We start from the raw sequence: 20516 nt of genomic DNA, 5'->3' as shown, positions 1-20516 counted from the left end.
TTCTTCGGTGTAATTTTAGAAAAGGACTAATTTCAACCGTCACCAGATTTACTACCGTAGAGAAACTTTGTGGGCTCCACAGAGGAAGAAGGTTGAAAAGCATGATCTGAACGTGTGTTTTTGTTATGTGTTTTTCCTAAAAGCCTTTCCGAAGAAATCGCTCACAGATTTCTGCGAAGTACTTTTCTATTTAATACTTAGCTTCTCCTTCTGTCATAGTGGCTTTACTTAGAGTAAAAACTTGGCAAATTTGGAGGTAAGGAGGAAATGAAACAAAAATCATGAAAGGATCTAAATGTTGACATGTGAACGACTACTTGAAATGGGAGAAGACAGGTACATTACGTTTCTTTCCAGCAGAGTTGCTATGGTTAGCTGTACAATATGGAAGTGTGAGATCTTTCCCTACCTCTCAGAGCATCTTGTGACTACAAAATTCCTGTATTTCTTCATCTAGATTTCTACTTCTTGTTCTATATATACGCATTGGAGAGATTTTTTTTTTTCTCAGAATGAAAGAAAATGGAAGAAAAGGACAAATACGAAGGATTCTGAAATAGGTGGCCATTGAGGTTATTGCTGCTTCAGAAGTAATTAAGTGCCCTGGAAGATAGGAACAGGGTATATGAATCCTAAAACCTAATAAACACAATTTCATCTCATGGACTGGACTAGAAAGTGCACAGAGAAATAACCACAGTTCAGCAGGGACCTCAGACATTCCTCAATCTGTGTATACTGAGCTCAGTGAAAGGTTTAAGTGTGTTCGCTTCTTGACAGCTAACAGGTTGCCGGGGAAAGAGACTTTTTTTTCATTTCTACTTATGCAGAAGCATGGTGTTACTTTATGATCTTTTCATTTAAGAGGTGACTCTGTAGGTATATGATTAGCTGAGCATGCCACAAATTACAGATGCTTTATTTTAACCAGTCAATTTATTTATCAACGCTTTAACTTCTTTTTATAGGACAATTCAACTGTGCTTTAGCTCTACCAATTTGGACTTATTTCAGAAAACATTAAGTGTTGTTCAGTGCTGCGCACATAAGACAAAAACAGTTTTGAAAAAAGGAGGATAGATGCTTCAGGATAGAATGGTTTTTGGAGCATTTAAGCATTGTTTTAACCACTGTTAACCAGCAGAGAGCACTTTAGTTTATAACATAACATCTATTTAAAAAAAAAAGTGGAATTGGGAGAGGCTAGAGTTTTTTTCTTTCTCCAAGACAGCCATTAAAAGCCACATGTCTGGGAAAATTAAATTCCTAGCTTTGTTTATTATCAGTGGTGTTTGCATTTTGTACAACATACTGCTTAGTAAGTATAAATGTTATTGTATGTTACTGACGTAAGGGAAATTTTAAGGGAAATTTCATCAGTGGTCTCTGGATAGTGTTTATTTAAACTTTGCACCAGATGAGGTGCAGCTCCTCAAAAATACCCACCTTGCCAGCCTGATAGAGGGAGTTCTCCCTAGTGTAGAGCCACAGGTTCAGCTGGCACCGGTCCACTTCCAGTGCATTCAAACAGTGAGCACTAGGACTTGTTGCCAACACACAGAAAGCAGCCTCCATGTGATGGTGCTGTTGTGGTTGCTCACTGAAATTCATTGTAGAGAATGAGACAAGGAGATAGAGCTGAAGCAAATGGCGTTGCATCTCGATGCATTAAATCTTTTTTTCTTTTTCTGTCTGTACATTGGTTGTCATACTACAGAAATGAGAGCGGAAGGTGGGAAGATGTGAACAGATGAAGTCAACATCAGAATTCTCTTTCTCCCAAAGCCCCCTAAACCAACAGTGATTGTCACTTGGTGCCTCTGATGTCACTAGAGCCCTCAGAAATGGGAAAGTCAGTGTACTGCTAACTCAGCTTAGTGGTATGGTAGCAGTGGATGAGGCTGCTGCACGATGTCTGATACCTGCTCCAAATTTCCCCCGTCCCCTATTCCCCTCCCGCCTATTTTGGTGGAGGGGAGAGATTCTGAGAGAGAGAGTCAGTATAGGAATCCTGGATGCCTGAAGAGAGATATGCTATCTTAGATGTGGTAATGACATCAATGCAATGTCTTGTGAATGACCGCTGTCATGGCTGTTGGAAAAGCGTGAGTTATGTGTAACATGGCTTAATGGGCACAGGCTGGAGAGAATTATTATTATTGAAGTCTTTGACCTCTCTTGATTTTTCCATTCTGTGGAGTAGGTCAGCGGCATGTGGAAACATGATCTGAAACCTGCCAGTCATGCACACACATGAGGCACGTAACGCTTCTGTGAAAGAGCTGCATTAGGAGAGAGGCTACAAATCCTGTCATAGGAACAGGCATACAAGGGAGGAGCAAGCTCTCACAGGCAGAGATAGTTGTAAATATGTGTTTTGCTGAAATACTGCTGCTGCTTTTATGAGATGAATAATTAATATTACGAACGTTGAGTTCAGAGTGGCAATTTGCAGCTTCTTTGGATGGGGAAATGGAGCTGTAGGAAACATAAACATCTCATCTAGCAATTTCTTCAGCAGTGTGTTGTGCCTTTTATTGTTTGAATCTGCCTGGGAGTGGCTTTGAGATCCAGTAACCTGATCTTTTATCACTCTCGGAGGCTTCCTTTTCTGGTATGCCTTGATGCATTCAACACATGTCGGTATTGTGCACAACCGGCAATCAGAGCGATTCGAGCTCACTTTCTCTGTCTGCAAGAAACGGCAAATCATCTGCTGGTGAATGCTTCTGGCTTGTCAGCCGTCTGCAGCTAATTTCTGCCTGGCTCATCAGCCCCATTTGAGAGATTGGAAGCGCTGTGGATGACCAAGCTGGGAAGCGTTGTCATGATCTTATCTCAGGAGTGAAGACTAGCTAAGAATGAAAATGCTTTCTCTTTTCTTCAGAGGAATCACAGACTGTTTGGTGTGAGAACACCCAGTTTCTTGCTGAGGAAAACAGCAAGGCTATGAGCAATTCAAGTCAGTGCAGGAGGAGCAGAGACTGGCTTTAAACAGCAGTTATTCCGTTACTTGTCTGAGAAACGTCAGCAGATGGACTTTGGTTTCAGGGCTGTGAATATTTGCAGTGGCTTTGCATGTTGGAATACAAGCAGTGATCTCTTACTCCCCTTCCCCTGTATATTTACCTGCTGAAAAATGAGTGAGGAAGCGAAGGAGAAAAATGCTAAACCAGCTCACAGGAAAAAGAAAGGAAAAAAGGTAACTCCCTGTTTAGACGCTGTGCTGTAACGGTTTGTTGGTTTTCTTGTTTTGTGTTCCCAGTCATTTTGTGTTCTGAGCAGTTTGCTTCTGGATGTGGAGTGGCTTCAGATAATATACTTAGAATATGGATGACTGTAGAATTGAGATGGTTTTGTTTATGCTAGATGCTGATGGGTGTGTTCTCTGCTAGAATCAGTAATGTCATCAGAACTCAATTATTTTTCATTATATAACAATTCAAGTGTTTAAATATATGATAATCATAGAATTTCATTGTGGCTGTAGTTTTCCTTGTGCATTCCAAATGTGGGATTAACAAGTAAACAGTATCTAAATGAAGCCTTTTCTAAACAAGAGACTGATAATCAACATGTGCTCTTGTAAATGAATATTGTGGACCTTGCTAAAGAAAGCAAGTTTTCCAAGAAGTTTTTATTTTTAAAGTGACGCTTCAGTCAGTCTTATACATCATGGGGGCTTGGAAACGTTCTGGTTAAACCAAACTCTGGAATAAAATTCCATTTTTAGTGGAGCTAATTTATGTTATGCTTTAAGTCTTTTGCCTGAAACTGTACTTAAATGAATTTGATATATTATTGCTTTCTGTGTTGCAGTTCTTGCTTTCCTGATATCCATTGAATTTTTCTCCTCCCATTTAGAAATGGGTGATTTTCATGTGCCAGATTGTTAAACCTAGTTGACTTCTTCAGGTTTTTTTACTCATTATAAATATTAACTCACTTTATTAATTTATAATGTGGATTACCTAAACTAATGTCAGAAAATGCATCTGAAATGTTGATTATTGTTGTGGAGAATCTATTCAGACTCCCACCCTTCATTTTCTGAATGTGACTTCATATCATATGAAAGTGTGTGACAGCCTCTTAGTTAATCCATTTCCTTGGTGAAGGATTTAATAAAGATTGTCAAAAATGCAAATTAAATCAGATTGTCCACTCTGTCTTGCCAGAAATGGAAAGAGCAGCTTTGGAAAGGAAGCGGGGTGAAAATATAATTTTAGAACAATTTTAATGGTAAATTTGGATACCTTCCTGACATGCCAAAAGCATCTATCAGGCACGATACACTGCCTCAGGGATAGAAGATATATCTACAGCTAGATTCTGGGATGGCATTAAGCTTTGAATGTGTTAAAAAATTTTACTATATTACACAAACTATTTTTATGGCATTTTGCAATCTAATTTGATAGTACATAGCAAATTTTGTTACTTAAGCTTGCGTATAGATTTATCTTCCAGACAATAGCCAACAGAACAGCCTGGGCGATTTAGGATGATGCCAAGTTTGGAGTCTCACTTGTTGTTCCAGCGATGGTTGGTGCTGGTTGTATCTTCACCTTGTAAACGGTGATGTTCCACCTGTGGGCAGGAGCTACAGCTATCCTGTCCAAATCCACCCTCTGCTGACTGGTACAGTGTTATTGCTCTTAAGGCAGGGAAAAAAATGTCAGACATGTTTACGTTTGTGAGTTATGGCTGCGAGCATTGAAAGCCAATGGCAAAATGATGTGTTATGAGGTAATGGTAAAGCCTGCCTGTATGTGCCTCGAACCTTCGCCGCATGAGCTGTAGCGAACACTAGTGTGTGACTGCAAACCATTACATTTCAGTGGGGAAGAGGCTCGAGGTGTTGTTTTACTGTTCTGTTTGATTTTTCTTAATGCTGATGGAATTGAGATTGTTGCTGGGTTATGCTGTATCAGGGTTAGGTGTGTCCCTCATGGCCAGTGTACATCAAACCTGCTTACATGTCACTGTTAAACACAAGCTTGTGCCAGAATGTTTCCAATGGAAAGGAAACTGCTTTTCTTTTTCTTTCTTTCTTTCTTTTTTTTTTTTAAACAAGAAGCAGCCATTTCTTCTGGTCCTAGCAGAAATTTTCCCTGCTTTTCACAATTCACTGGGGAAACAGTTTGAATTTATTGTTTTGATTCCGAAGATGAATCTCTGGATGGCCAATGAAGAAGCCTTAGTTAATTCAAGAACATTCTCCAAAAAGAATTTGATGAACAAATGATGTTAGTTGGCCGTATACTCCTGATCCTGGTGAAAGCTTAATTGAGTGCGTGAGTTCCAGTGAGCCCCTTCTAAAAGTATGTAACCTGAAGTGGGTATTTCCATGGCCTTCTCGCTCTTCTGTTCAGATGGCTGCTTTCTTGGCAGCTGTGTTTTCTCGTATTTGGTATTTCCCTCACCTCCTGTCTTATTGTTAGGGCTGAGTGGTGACAAGTCTTACTTCCGTTCTTCAGCTGCTGAGGTGCTTGTTCATATCCCATTCTCCCTTCATCAACTCCTGGTTTTCCTGTTCTTTTGCAAGTTCTGAGCAGGACAGCAGGGAAATAAAGATACTGAAAGAGCAGAGAATAGCATTGGAAAGATCACACAGTCTGCTAAAGAAAAACCACAACCAGTAGTGTGCTCTGAATTACACAGCTGGATCACTTAATGGAGAGTACCACAAAAATAACCCTTAACTTGGGGAATGGTGTCTCACTTTCGAACACAAAGTCATGCAATAACTGGACTGTACATCTAGAACAGGCTGGCAAAAGCAGAAGATTGTTTTGCAAGTATGTTAAAAATCTCAGTCTAAACTGAGTGGATGATATAAGCAAATAGGGTGGTGATGCTGAGATTTATTTTGAAGGGTGGACAATTTAGATGAAAGCAGAACATACTGCATTTAGCACTGTAATATTAAGTGGGAATACAGCTTTCAAAGGATGATGAAGGCACCACTTCAATGTCTATTGCTGAGGTTACGCAGAACAGATTTAACCCTGATAGAGTAGGAAGCCTAATTAGCTTTTCTCCATTCTATCCATCAGTGTTCCTTTTGAGCAGCAGCCTGTGCCTCTTGCACTTGAGCATCAGTTGTCCTGCAATTTCCAGCCATGCTCTTACAGAGTCAGTGTTTTGAAGCTGTCAGCTTGAATCCTTAGGTGTTATGGAGTGGCTTTATCTTGTATGTTTGTGTCATCACTTTTCAGTAAATTTTGGAATGTCAAGTGGTAGAAGAGAATTGAACTCAGTTGTCACTGGAGATTTAAGATATGTTTGAATTTTTGACAAAAGAGAAGTGCTGTACTTTTTTTCCCTTCTGCTTCGAACTACCAGTATGAAATCAGCCATAAAAATGCTTGTGGTCCTCTGAAACTTCTAAAGATAATCAGAAGTGCAGGAATAAGAAATAAATTAGACCACCTCAAAACTTCTGTAGTGCAAGATACTCATCCATTTAATTGTCATCTGTTGACCACCAGTCACTTCTGAGTAGTGGGAAACTTCACATTAAACTCTCATACCCAAAGTTTTACTAGAAATGTATATTTTTGTTTGGGGAAATCTTTTGTTCACCTCTTTCCCCACCCTCTCTAAGGTCTTCAGACAAATTGCACAATGAATGTTGACAATGCATCTCATGACATGTTAAGCACAAATTGACCATGGAAGTTCTGAACAAAAATATGTAAAAAGAGTGCTTTCTTGAATGCAGACGTGTGAGATTTCATGCTGAACTCTTAATCTCATTCTAGAGTAATTTGTGTCTTCCACCTCACTGCCTTATTAGACCGTAGTCAGTCACTGTAGTCTGATTTCAACATTGTGTTCCATTGCTTTATATAAGATACAGATATGAGATACAGAGAGGAACAAGCTGCTTATGCAGCAGATTGAAAATGTGTGCTTGGCATCAGAGTGTTTATGGTTGCCAATGCTGTAATTTTGGACTAATACGAGATTTAACTCAATCCTTTTCTTTCCTTTTTTTTCTTTTTAGCAGCCTAGGCTCCCAACACTGGGAATGCAGCTGAGATTTCTGCCAGGGGTGTGTTAATTCCATTGTACCTCCAATTCCAAAGTTTGACTTGGCAGGATTGGTGGCTATCTTCAATGAGAGGAGTCTTGCACTATTATACACTGCTGGAAATCTGAATAGCAGCATGTCTTTACTGGGATGAGAAGCTACAGGGGGCATTTTTGTGGGGTAGAGGCTGCGAGGTCAAAAGTTCTCTTGGGTGTGGCGAGCCATTCCCCACTATAGTAAAAAAAGATATTATAAGTAATGATGTGGAAGAAGATTCTCTGGTGGAAACTAGATGAGATCAGAGAATAATTAAGGTTGGAAAAGACTTCTAAGATCATCTAGTCCAATCTTCATCCCATCACCACCATGCTCACTAACCATGTCTCTAAGTGCCACGTTTCTTGTTCCTTTGTAAGACCTATTTCTACTAAAATAGCATCACGGACTTCAGTGAGGACAATATTTAGGGTTTGAGGTCTTGGGATTTCATCTTTCTTTGATCAAATGATTCTTCTTTGTATGATTACAAGTCGGACTTCTGGTGGCTGCAACTCAGAACCTGTGAAGTCATGACAAGATGAAAAATAGTGTTTTGTTAAGGTGCTTGGTGCTATCAAACTTTTTTTCCAAAGCTGTCTTTACAACCAGATCTACTGATTTGATTGTCACTTTAACAATGTTCAGTTCTTACGCAGTTCTTACGTGATTGTTGGCATAGAACATTCATCACTGTTTACTCCCAGTGGAGAAGTACTTCTTGCTAATGGTCAAGAAAGCATTCATGGTAAACACTTCTAATTTTTGGTGGCTTTTAATTTATTTATTAAATTAACTAATTACTTGGAGTGAAAGTTGATTTCTAAATTTGGGTTGTTTCTCAAAAACTAAGTAATTAATATCTTCAGTGTATGAAATGAAATTCAAAAAATCTCTGGAAGGAAGCTGTCCCTCATCTTGCAAATAAGATTTACCCTGCGTTGTTAACTTTGGGTTTCTGCAGAGGATAAATGGTTCTCATAGATTTGAATTTGACTATATTGTGGTGGTCTTAAATGATAATAAGTCAAAACATCCTGTGCTGAGAGTTTAATTCAGTGAGATAAATAAATTTGTTTTCACCGTGCTTGCCGATTTCTACTTGATCAGCTTTTAATTTCTGTTTTATTGATAGATTCTTAATCTCACATTTTCAGCAAATATATTAAAGAAAAAAACAAAGGGCAAAAGCCTCCCAGACCTTTTGGGAAAGATACTCATCATTTGTATGCCCAAGTAGGGGAGCCCTATAGTAGTTGAAAGAATGATTTTCAATAATTATGAAGATGAACTGGTTAAAAAAAAAAAAAAACCTGAACAATCAGACATCATCAACAAAAACCCTTCATGCTCTGAAATTCTGTTTCTCTGAATTAAATGCATTTACATTCTCTTGACATTGACAATTTGCTGAATTGTCCCCAGAAAATCAAAATGTACTGATTTATGTCATCTTAACTGGAAAATCACTATCATACATAGTAATAATGTTTTTACTTCCTTTCTATCATACTGGAACAGAATAAAATATATGATAGCATTTTATGTATCTTATTTTTTTGAAAAGAGTCATTTCAGATGTTCATTTTTCCTGGAAAAAATGCTTTCTAGTTGACGTTTACCTGGGTCTAGGAGCTGCTGACAAATGCTTTGACTAATATTATGGAAGTTGGATAATGTGATTCAAAAATAAGTAGTTTTTGACATAATTTACTCTGTAGATAAGTGACAGAACTTGTAACCGGTGTGAAAATCACTCAATTTCTTGGTGTTTTTTTTTTTTTTTTTTTTTAATACAGAAGAAACCTGTAGTTTGGGAGAGGATATGAAAATTGGGAGAGATTCTTAGATATTGTGACATAAGGTCATCCTACAGTTTTTAACTTTTTCCAGAAAATTCAGGAGTTGAATGCTTTTTGCTGGTCTGAAGGATGGGTCGATGAAGTATGAGAAGTGCAACTGTGTACAAGTACTTTGGCTGATTTTCTTTTTTCGTCTCAACTTTGTTTTCTGCTAAATTGCATTCATGATTAAATACAGAGAAAATAACCACATTAAACAATTTCCTTTAAATGGACTTAAGCTGTAGGACTTTACTGCAGACTGCTGTTTCCAAAAAAGATTGGAGGTAAGTAAAGGGACTGTGAAGATCAGCCAGTATACAGCTCTAGGCACAGAAAAGGGGTGCTGAGAACTAATCAGGATGGAGGTTTGTAAATGGGCCAGTTCTACCAGTGCCTGAAGTAGTATGGGATCATGTTGTGCTTCCATGGCTTAAAAGCTTAGATTTTTTTTGGTAATAAAATGTATTATTACTGTGTCATCTTGCAGCTGAGTATCTTCCTGTGGCTGAAATTTACCCCTTTGTTGTAGAGTTTTTGGTTACAGGCTTTTATCATAGTTCTTTTTATCATAGTTATGGCCTCCAGCTGCACCAGGGGAGATTTAGGCTGGACATTAGGAAATTCTACTTTTCTGAAAGAGTGGTCAGGTGCTGGAATGGGCTGCCCAGGGAGGTGGTTGAGTCACCGTCCCTGGAGGTGTTGAAGAAACATTTAGATATAGCGTTGAGAGACATGGTTTAGTGGGGTTATTGGTGGTAGGTGGATGGTTGGACTGGATGATCTTGTAGGTCTTTTCCAACCTAGCTAATTCTATGATTCCCTGATTCACCAAATTTGGCTTCCCATGTTGTGGTGCTTGAATGAGTGTGCTTGAATGAGTGTGTTCCCAGCTGCTATAGAATCAGGTGCTTCCCAGCATCACCTTTCTGAGGCATTTTCTGCCTTTCCCTTCTTTCTTTTCACTTGGTTTCTGAGCTGTTCCTTCCCTTGAATGATCTTTGTCTCATCATGTGTCCTCCAGTAGAGAGTTTTTGCCTTGAATCTGTTTCTAGGTTGAATCTTTTGTTCTCTCAAGACTTTCATTGTATTGAACTAGATAATTTACGGTTCCATCTCCAGAATGGAGCTTGTGTGTTTTCAACCACATTATCGCTGAAAGGACTGAGCTCCCTGTATAGGGTCTGATTCCTTGGTGGCCTGTCCTGGATGCAGTGTGGTAGAGCATGAATGCAACAGGCAGCATGCAGGAATGGGTTGCATGTGGCCCAGTGCTGGTGCTTGGCACCTCAGTTGGAGGACTTCCAGTCCTTCCTACTCCAGAACCTGAATGCTCACAGTCCAGGTCACATTGTTTCCTTCTATAGACAATTGTTTTATGTACAATTAGGGTACATTTAGATTAGGTTACAGAAAGTGGGTTTGAACTATCAGAGACACAATGGATGAGCTTCAGTTACGTGCTGCGCTTTTGCAATCATCAGTGGGATGGGGAGTGATGTAAATGTTTTTACAATAGTCTTTATATTAAGCCACTGCATAAACGTCAGCTTGCTTCAGCTTCAACTCATACGACGTGGATGGTTTTTCGTGTCCCTTTGAACCAAAAAAAGTCTGTAGTTATCATGAAGGATTTCCCTTTTCTGAAGCCTGTGACTAATGCAATGACAGAATTCAGTAGATCTTAACAATAGCATTTAGGTAGGTGTGCCAGGTGTTGAGATGCTTACCACACTTATGTCTTAAGAATAAAAAATGTTTTCACTCTGTCAGTTATAGGTTGAGAAAAGTAAATGCATCTGGGTATCCTCCTTCCACTTCCAAATGAAAGAGCCTGGATATTTGCATTACCCATGCTGCGCATGGGCTCATTCCTCGGCCTGTGAAGCTCCCTTCCACTTTGTGCGGAGGTGATTGTAGAACCTGCAGCTTTCCTTCTCCTCTGGCTGCCTCCAGGCAGGAGTAAGGATAGTTGTTGCAGTTGCAGGGTCTAGAGGGCCAATGCTCTGCAGGTGAGAGCTAGCTCCATCAGTTTTTTGATGTAAGTACCAATGTATCTTAGCAGTGAAGAGGTATGATTACCACAGTAGGCTATTTATGATTTTAATCTTTTAAAAAGTATTTTGGAAACTTCATTTTGGAATATTCATTGAATACTTTGGACTATTGTCCCATATCTAACTGATAGATCTTCCACTTACCAAAAAGCTTCTGGCTTTAACACTCTTAATGCTATAGAAAACATTTTATTAAGCTTGTAAATGCTAGGTCCTTATTTCAAATGATGATACTTTTGTCATCTGATCAAACAAAAAATGTGATGAGTTTTCCTTGGTCAGACTCAAGTTTTGTCAGTCAACTGAAAGTATTTGCTGGTTAAACTGAAACAGGCACAAGTTTGGTATCCTTTCATTCCCAAAGAAGTACAGGGCAAATCCTGCCTTACTCCTTGTATGCTGAAGAAAACACGAGCTTAGCTGAATGGAAAACAAATGGGGTATTTTCTTTCCCATTTCTTTGGTATGTAATACACACGGTGTCTCATTACATCTAAATGAAATGCATAGCTAATACCTTTAAGACATTTAATTTAAAGTGTTACTGTTGTTTCAGGTTTGTGCCTATGAGAGATTCTGGTTGCTGAGAATTCTCTATAGCACATCAGCAAATTGTGAATGTAAGCAAGGATCAACTTGAATACTTTTTAATGAGTCATTATTTTGTGGAAGGGAATAGTCTGAAGCAATGGAATGCTTCATGTTATTCACTAGTGTTTCATAGTCTTGTTTAAAACTGCTGTTTGGGGCTGGGGTGGGTAATCAGTTTTAGGTGGTATTTGTTACACAACTTGTGTATTCCTGTCTTGTGTGTTATTTTTCTTTTCGTTTGAGGCAAGGCTACCTTAATGTCAAAATTAACAGATCACTGCGAGCTCTGTTCCTCCTAGTTGTGGTTATCATTATGGAATAACAGTGTTTTTCCTTTTTGTTTTTCTTAATGAAATAATATAAAAAACAGGAGCTAAGAAGAACACCAACAGTTTAGCTTTACTAGCTGGTATTTGTGTAACTTCCCTTAACGGTATTTTTATGGAGACCCTCTTAATGAGGGGATGGTTGATACTTTTAATCAAAGTTGCCTCGTGTATTTCTGATTGTTGGTTTGTAAATGAGAAAGTAAGAACGTTTCTAAAGAGATCCTGAATGTGTTGGTTTCACAGTATTAAGATGCTTGAATCATTGAATCTCAATGATTCAAGTGCTATGTGAATTTGTAATTCTCTTGGGCTGAGAGTGGGAAAGGAATAGGAGGACCTGGCTAAACAGGAGGTTGTGGAAATGGGATTTTCAGAACTGTCCAGGGTTACATTTCCTTGGTTGTGAGCAAAGGCAGGACATCACCATCATCAGCTGCCTTTCAGTTCTTTCCATCTTCAGCTGGCTTTTGATTTTTTTTTTTCCTTGCTATCTACCTTTGGCTGGGTACATGCTTGGATTTGTTCGTATATGAATAGCGTGTGGCTATACCGATCTTGTGGGCTATGAGATTAAGTAACAATTAAAAACAAGAACAATATTATGCAGTGAGGATGAAGTGTATCCTGATGGAGATAATCATCTTAGGGCAAAATCTCAGCTGCATGTGAAACAGAATATGCGAGCCTCTGGCAAAGTGCTGAGGGATACATCTGAACCCTAATCTGATGGGACTAATGCTGTGCAAGTAGGGTGCTTTTTCCCCTTCTCCCTGTCCTTTAAAACAGCCTTGTGACTTCGTTTACTTAATTACTTTTGTTCGTGGCTGAGGGGCAGTATCATTAGTAAAGTATTTGTAGTAGAACACCGGGATGGAGTTGTGAGGAAAAGCCTTAGTGAATAGAGCAGTGCCAGTTTGGTTTTCAAACGGAGAATTTATTATCAAAGGTGGTCTGCGTAATTCTGGCAGCAGGTTCCACTCATACTCTATTGAACTGGACAGATACATTCCAGAGAGAGGCTTCGTTTAATTGTCTTTTTATATAAAAATCTAAAGGTGAAGATGCCAGTCCACCCTAAACCACAGTGGGATCCAGCTGATTCAGTTATCTAGGCACCACAGTTGCTAAACTTGTGTTTGGTACAGAGTGGTTTCTTAAATTATTATTATTTTTTTTTTTACTAACATTCAATTTGTGAACAAGCTTAGTTTGGAACATTTCATGCTCTTCCTATGTCTTCATTACATAATTTTTGTGCTGCTCATTTGGATGAATCAATGAACAGATGAGTACCAGAGACAACAGAAGTAACTAACCTCTTCCTTCAGTACTGCTTATGCTGCACTGTGCCTCTTCTCATTAGATCCCTTTTCACACCAGTTGCACACAGCTACCTGGCATTTCCTTGCAACCTGGTAAGGAACAATAGTCTGTCATTAGGAACATGAGCTGAAGTAGTTTTGAAAGGGAAAAGTAAGAATATGTATCTCTTAGGCAGGTGAACATGGTCACTTTACTTCCACAGTCATTTTGTAAGATAAGCAGATATCTAAAATGTGCCTTATGCATGGGACAGCCCCGGGAGAAAATAAAGATTTATATTATTTTGGAATGCATTCATAGAATGTCTATTTTTGTCCTTTCTTTAAAAAGAGATCAGAAGTAAGGTGAGGATAAGTTACTCTAGTGATAGTTCCAAGTTAACAGAAAACAGACAACTATTGTGTACAACAAGGATGTTATATCTCCACCTAAATATGGTTTGTTGGCTAATCTAAAACTGCTGGTTTTACTGAGGAAGACAAGACAGAAAGATGAAAAGAATGGCAAGGATTTTACTTCCTTTGGTGATGTAAACAACTATGAGCAAAATATTTGAGAGAAGACTTCAAAGCAGCCATAGTAAGCTTGGGTTAAATAAGGTCTTTGCAGTCCTGCTCTTGAACCAGATTTCAGCAGCCAGCTGTATTTTAGATGTACAATACAAAAGAAATACTCTAATAATGTGAAAATTGCAAGGTGTTTAATAATTTAAAGATTCAGTAATGCAATAAAATCAGCAATACTTCTGCTACGCCCCCTAGTGTTTCATTTAAGAAAAGAAAAACAACAAAACAGCTGAAAAATTTTGTTTCTACCTTAATAGTTTTTCTGAGTCAACTTCTGTCTTTCTTAATATAGAATCAAGAATAACCTGAGTTGGTAGGGACCCATTAAGATCATTGGTTCCAACTCCTGGCTCCACACAGGACCACCGAAAAATTCAAATCAAATTTCTAAGAGCGTTGTCTGAACACTTCAGTGCTGTTTGTCTATGCTGTTTCATGAGCCCAGCTGCATGCTTCTGTTCTTTTTCTGGCTATACAATAAGAGCCTATGACTACAAATATTCAGTTTACTTCATACTTCCAAATCATCTTTCTTGCACCCATTGTTGGACGTAATACTGGACTTTTCTTTCCCTCTCTATCTGTTCCATTCCTTTGAATTACGGATGTATGTATTTCTAAGCTTTTCAAAGACATTAATAATGTGAAAATCTGTAGCTCCATTAAATGAAAAGTTCTTTACAATGAAATGATTTCCTCCAAGGTGTACAGCTAACCTTTCTAAATTTTCTCTTTCCTCACAATTCCATTTGTTTTCGTTACAATAAAAACTTGAAAAGAAAATCAAGATATTGCTCATCACTCTAACTTTTTTCCCCAGACAATTCTATATGCATATGCATGTATTTCTAAGGAAAAATTGTTTGTGGCAGAGCTGACCCCAATGTCAGGGTCAGGTTGGAGGGGCAGTCGGCAGCTCTTGCAATGGCTTTGACAGGAAGAACTTCTGCGGATGCAGCATCAAACTGTTCCCTATAGTGGAAGCTCTGAGTGAGAGGGCAGCACGGGATGTTTTTATCAAGAGGTAGCAAAGAGCGGTGTTTACATACCTAATTGTAAACTGCAGCAAAAAAATGGCTCTTTTTCTGGAAATTATATTTTAAGAGACCTATGTGTTTGATACTGATGGACTATTTTCAGTGCATACCAACAAATATCAGCTGTCATAAGCAAGAAGATGCTAATCAAAAAGATAGTTTGAGTATGAGACAGGCAAGCTGGCTGCCTGTAAAGAGTTTGTCTTGTTCTAATTAGAAATAACACAAGAGGGGAAATGCCACTTCATGTTTTGGCAGACCATGAAGCGCAGGAGGAGCAATGCTTCTCTGACCTGCATCATAGCTTGCTGTGGCTACAGCTGTTGTCAAGGACAGTGGGGAAAGGAGGGACAAGCCAGCCACCTTTTAGAGATTCCATAGTTTATTAAAGCTACTCAAAAATGCTTTAAAATAGTGACTTTTTTTTCTGCAGCAGGTGATTTTGAGGGGAAGGGAAAGAAGTTGGGGAGTTTGGGGAAAGACAATAGGATGGGGTTTGAGTCTTCATTGTGGGAGTAAGTTGGGGCAGGAGAACAAGAGCCTTCTCTTCACACGGTGCTCACCTTACTGCTTTGTTACTGCATTTCCTTCGTAGGTTCTGCATATACTCTTAGTTCTACCATTCACTCTGTAGTACACTTCAAAAGTGAAGTGCAGATCTTGGAAAGGATTTGGGTGAAGTATGGTCAGCATATACCTTGTTATCCCCTTTTCTTCAATTTTCTCTTAGCCAACAGTAGATCTGCCAGATTAGTTTACTACATTGTAGTATTCTGATTTATTTTTTTTTAATGTCATGGTAATAGTAACAGATTCAGGAATAAATGAGTGCATTGTATCTTAGGTATTTCTTCTCACCTTTTAAAATTACTGTGAGTGCACTGAGAAATCAAAATGAAAAGATCCCAACTGGTCCTAGTTGTAGTGGTCATGAAATAGTCCTTTCTCATCTTGTCCAAGTCTCTGTAGAGGAATCTAAAAGGAGAGCAAATTTCGGTTAACAACAAAGCTACTTATTTACTTAGAAGAAATGCTGACGTTAGTAACTCTGCAAACTTTCAATCTTTCCATAAGGTTGCTGTATCTTGTTTTTTAGTGAATTTCATTTTCAAAATGACTCCAAAGGCCTCCAAAGGCATTACTTTTTTAGTTTCATTTTTATCTTGACGCCATAATGTTTATTTAATCTAAAAGACTACAGTATTTATTTCTAGGCATAATTAGTCAGATACCGGTATGGAAAAGTTCCGGATGCCTGCTTTTATTTTTAATATCTACTTTGCAAAGTGATGAAAAGGATGCTATGTGAAGCAAATTGAAAATCTCTTCTTCTCTGAGTATGCTATAGCCCCTCAGAATCTGAAGATTATAGTATAACAAATATAAGGATGAAGTAGGAGAAATATCTGGTTGCAACACTCAAATATTGCTTTAAACTATAGTAAGCTTCTCAAATCTGACCTGAGTGTTCTTGAAATGGTGTGATGCCTGATGTGTACTGTTAATGGCAAAACTTTAGCAATACATTGAAACTTGACTGTGTTTGATATCAAAATTTCCTGCTCGTTTTTCCTATTAGTTATCTTTGCCACCTGAGATTTTTAGTAGTTAATATTAATCTACTTTGTCAGTGCTGACTATATGTAAATTGTAAAAATTTTTAAGATTATTTTGTGATCGATTTGCAGGACTTTTTATTGGAAAAGGAGTCTGAAATTAGCCTTCTGTGGTGGGGAGTCTTCACTTGGTTGTTTTTTAATGGTTGCTGGAAGGAACTGTGACATAATTGCAGCGTGTGCTGTGATTCTGAGGTGACTTTAAAAATCAAATTGCAGTTTCACTAGTTCAAGGGTTTATTGAGAAAAGATCAATTCTGTTACTCTGTCTCCTTTAAAGAAAAGCAAAATTGTTTTATCTCTGTATCAGGTTGGTGGAGAGAAGACAACACTATGGCCATTATTTCTTCCTCCCCTGTTTAATTGAAAAGAAAATTCTACTGATTTTTCTGGAAGGAAAGTTAATTTTTTTTTTTTTAAACAGGAGTTCATACTCATGATTGAATCAGGAATTTGTGTTTGCTTGTTTTTCAGATGTTCTCTTGAGTTTCGAAAGAAAGGAAATTCAGATACACACTTGTAATGTTTAGGTATCTATATAGTCTGTCTAACAAGTGCTGGGAAGGGGAGGGCAAAAAAGAGAATATTTTGAGTTTGTGCGTTTTCTTGTTTTTCTTTAATTGCAACTTAATCTAGACAATAAATAAGCAGTAATACGTTGCCTGTAAAATGTGGCTTGGGGGCCTTATGTCAAGTGCAGTTACTTTTTTGACTTCTGTTTGCCATTTCTGCTTGAAGCTGTTTCACAGCTGGGAGGCACAGGACTTATTCTAAAATAGGCAACAAAATGTTAATCATGAGGGGTTAGAGTTATGCAAAATGTTAAAAACCAAAACCGAGCAAACAAAACCCACCACACACAACCGTTAAGTACTGCTTAAAACTTAAGGAAGTCAAGATTTCTGGTGAAACGTGGTTAAACAATAAATATTCCAAAGGCTAACTTAAAATGGGATAGGGCAGAATACAATTCAAAAGTATAGGTTTTTGATGTGGAGCATATGAATCTTTGTCCCTACAAAACTAGTGTAATTGAGTGCCACAGAAAAAAAGTGTTTCATTTAGTCTCATAAAAGGGATTAGTACTGAATATATATTTGTGTAAAGCCAAAATGTTCAGAAGGCAAACTGGAAGCAGAGATTATGGAGTGTTCAAGTGTTGAGCACTCAGCAGCTTCACTAGAGAGTGGGAGTTGCTTGTCTGTTGAGCAGTTTTAGAATCAGGCTACTTGCTTGGCCCAACATAGCCCATGTAGTTTTTTAGAATGCATCACAGCCCACTTTTGTGAATGACTATTACAATGCCAGTACGCCATTCTTTGCCATTCATAATGCTAGGCATACTGCAGAGTGCATGCACAGATAAATCCAACAAAACTAGGAGTGGGCTTATAATTAGAATGTGGGGAAAGGAGGAGAGAAAGTAGCTATTTGAGACATATTTTCACTTTATTTCAGAAAACGTGTGATGCTTCCATCTGCAGCGAAGCAGTAACTGTGCTCAGTCTGTTGGGAAAGGCGTGACTGAATGTTCTGTTGAGCTTCTTCTCAAGGCAGCTTCTATCTATGGAGTAACTCTCCCCTTACTTGGTAGTGCCAGTGGTATGGCTAATAATCTGAATCAAGATCTCTGCTGTAGTTAGTCACGTACAGAACAGAAGAGGCTGAAAGAATCAGTTGTAGCATTGGCCTGCTCTTTTCAGGAATTTCACAACTTTTTTTTAAAGTATTCTATCATTACTGCAAGTTGTCTTGCAAAGAGTTTAACTTTTCACCTTGCTGCGGATCTGCATTTCAGCAGAAAATATCTTAAAGGCCTGGATGCGTAAGTGCATCAATAAAGCATATTTTTAAAAAGCCACAGTGATAAGGATTCCACGTCTGAACTATTTTGGCTTTATAACTGTGATGCTGAATGTACAATGGAGTGAAACGGGAAAAAAAAGGATTGATTCTGCTGGTTAATTAGAGACTAAGGATATGAGTGGCCACTTGGCCACTTCATTCAGAACCGTACAGAAAAGAGTAGCCTTTTGCAGTATTTTATTGTATTTCCTAACTAAATAACTTTAATGATGCTGCGTTGATGACAATTGTGAATGATTCTGTAGTTTACACTGAGAGTGGTGAGGGCTGTTAGTATTAGGTAGAGGGCAAGTTCAACCCTAGTTGCATTGCAGTCTTTTCTCTAGCATTGGTATTTGAGATGATGCCATCTTGTGCAGAGCTGCTTACAGCTCTGTTGAACTATAAAGATGATGCTATGTGAAAATATTTGAGAGGAATTCCAAATGCTCTTGGTGAGACTTGGATAGTGGTAAGTGGGAGTGAAGAAGGATTGTATGAGCAGGAGAACCCATGCCCACATGCTGGCCATTGACTGAACATATAAGTGAGCATCACTCTGTGTACAATGAGCCAGACAAGCTGTGCTACGCTACTGATCTGGATCAAACATTGAGGGGAGCAGGTAGAGAAGTCCTGGCTGCTTTCCTTGTTAGAAGAATTGCATTTTCTACACAGTTGATATGTGGAATAGCCACGTGAAGTACTAGCAGGCACTAGTTCTCATGACTGAACCACAGTCATGAAGAACTCAAAATTATCATGTTGTACAATTGAGACTGTCTTGAAATTTTATCTAGTCTGATTCATTTTATGCTTGGAACATGCACACCCTGTTGGAATTTTTAAATAACCTTTGCTGTTTTTTTTCATTAAGTTAATGCATATTAATTCATCGCAGAATGAATCATATCTTGATTCATATTGTACACTGCTTCGATTTAGTCACTAATGCAGAAACTGAAGTGGTCCAAAAAATAAGTAAATGCCATCTTATTCACTCAGTACTATTATTATGCATTTCTTCTAAGGTCAGGCTTTCATATAATAATAGCAAGATACAAATAAACACATCATTCTTCTAGCCCTTTAACACTAAAGGAAAAATGAATATCGCCAAAAGGAAATGCAGAACTATTGTATTATTCTAACGATGATTCAACATTAGATGTCCATGCTTTACTTCCTAGGAAAACAACAATAAACGTAGGATGGTGTGGATGCCTGGATTTTCAAACCTTTAGTCTTTCTGAAGAAGTGTGTTCTTCATGAAATGGACTGGGAGAAAAGCATGGAAACACAGAGCCCTTACTCCCTGCATCTCACTGCATTGTTTACCACAGTAATGCAGTACCAAATCCCATATTTGCATGACTGTCAGTCTTCCTTTCCTAAAAGAGAAATGTGACTATCGTGCCAGCATGAAAGTGGTTATAATATCTACACATTACAAAATAGCTTTAAATGATTGTCTTCAGCAGTTTTATACTTGCCCCACTGAGGGCAAAAAAATATATTTCCAAAAGCATATACACTGTATAATTAAGGTGCTAAATTTAGCATTTTATCCTCCAGCTGTGAATGCTAGTATTTCAAGCTTTCATGGCTTGTAGGTTTCTAAGGTCCATGGGACCTTCACACTTCATCTGAATGGAACAGAGCTGGCTAACAAGCTTATGCCTGCAAATAAAATCCAGTTTGAGAAGTAAAAAATGTAGTCAGTGATTATATTGGGGTAACTGGGATGAGAGAGAAGAGGAAATTTGGGGCATCTACCTTGAAAGTGGCTTATCATCTAAATCTGGAATGCTATTGCCTCTTTTTCTGTATTTATTACAGTGAAAAGTAGATACATACTGCTTCCAGATCCATATTTGCCATTCTTTTCCTTTGTACTCGTGATGAATGGATATCAACGGCTACCAAATGTGCACAGCATACGAGGACTGGCGTAGTAGCATTTGCTGCCCTAGTTGTGGTGAGAGATTCTGAAACATAGTTTTAAAAATAGAGACAAGTTCCTGTGAGAGTGGCGGGATGTGACAGTATGTATTGTCTTTCAGCTCAAGCCATAGTTTGTCTTAAAGTTATAAGTATCTGAAAGTCAAGGGTGTTCTTATATTTGCTTAACAATCACTGTAATTAAAAGTATTCATGTCCAGTTTATGGTTTATATTGTGTTCATTTGAAATTGCCAGAGACACTGAAACTCTTTTTACAGCTATTAGTCTGCAGT

General features: G+C 38.3%; 1 protein-coding gene across 7 annotated transcripts in view; it reads left to right on the top strand.

Moving 5' to 3' along the window:
• ANK3 (ankyrin 3) overlaps positions 1 to 20516 on the top strand; it is a 350679-nt gene that overhangs the window by 54527 nt on the left and 275636 nt on the right. Inside the window, exon 1 of one of the 7 annotated variants that reach the window (XM_021397588.1) lies at positions 2627 to 3202. The exons of the other annotated variants lie outside the window; for them this stretch is intronic. Coding sequence (XP_021253263.1) covers positions 3140 to 3202 — 63 coding nt within the window. The 5' untranslated portion in view covers positions 2627 to 3139. Of the gene's footprint in view, positions 1 to 2626; positions 3203 to 20516 lie in introns of those variants that run through there. 7 annotated transcript variants of the gene reach the window in all.

The sequence above is a fragment of the Numida meleagris genome, chromosome 5, assembly GCF_002078875.1.
Source record: "Numida meleagris isolate 19003 breed g44 Domestic line chromosome 5, NumMel1.0, whole genome shotgun sequence".
Classification (NCBI taxonomy): domain Eukaryota; kingdom Metazoa; phylum Chordata; class Aves; order Galliformes; family Numididae; genus Numida; species Numida meleagris.
The sequence above is the reverse complement of the archived record's forward strand: the minus strand, read 5'-3'. Positions and strand labels throughout refer to the sequence as shown.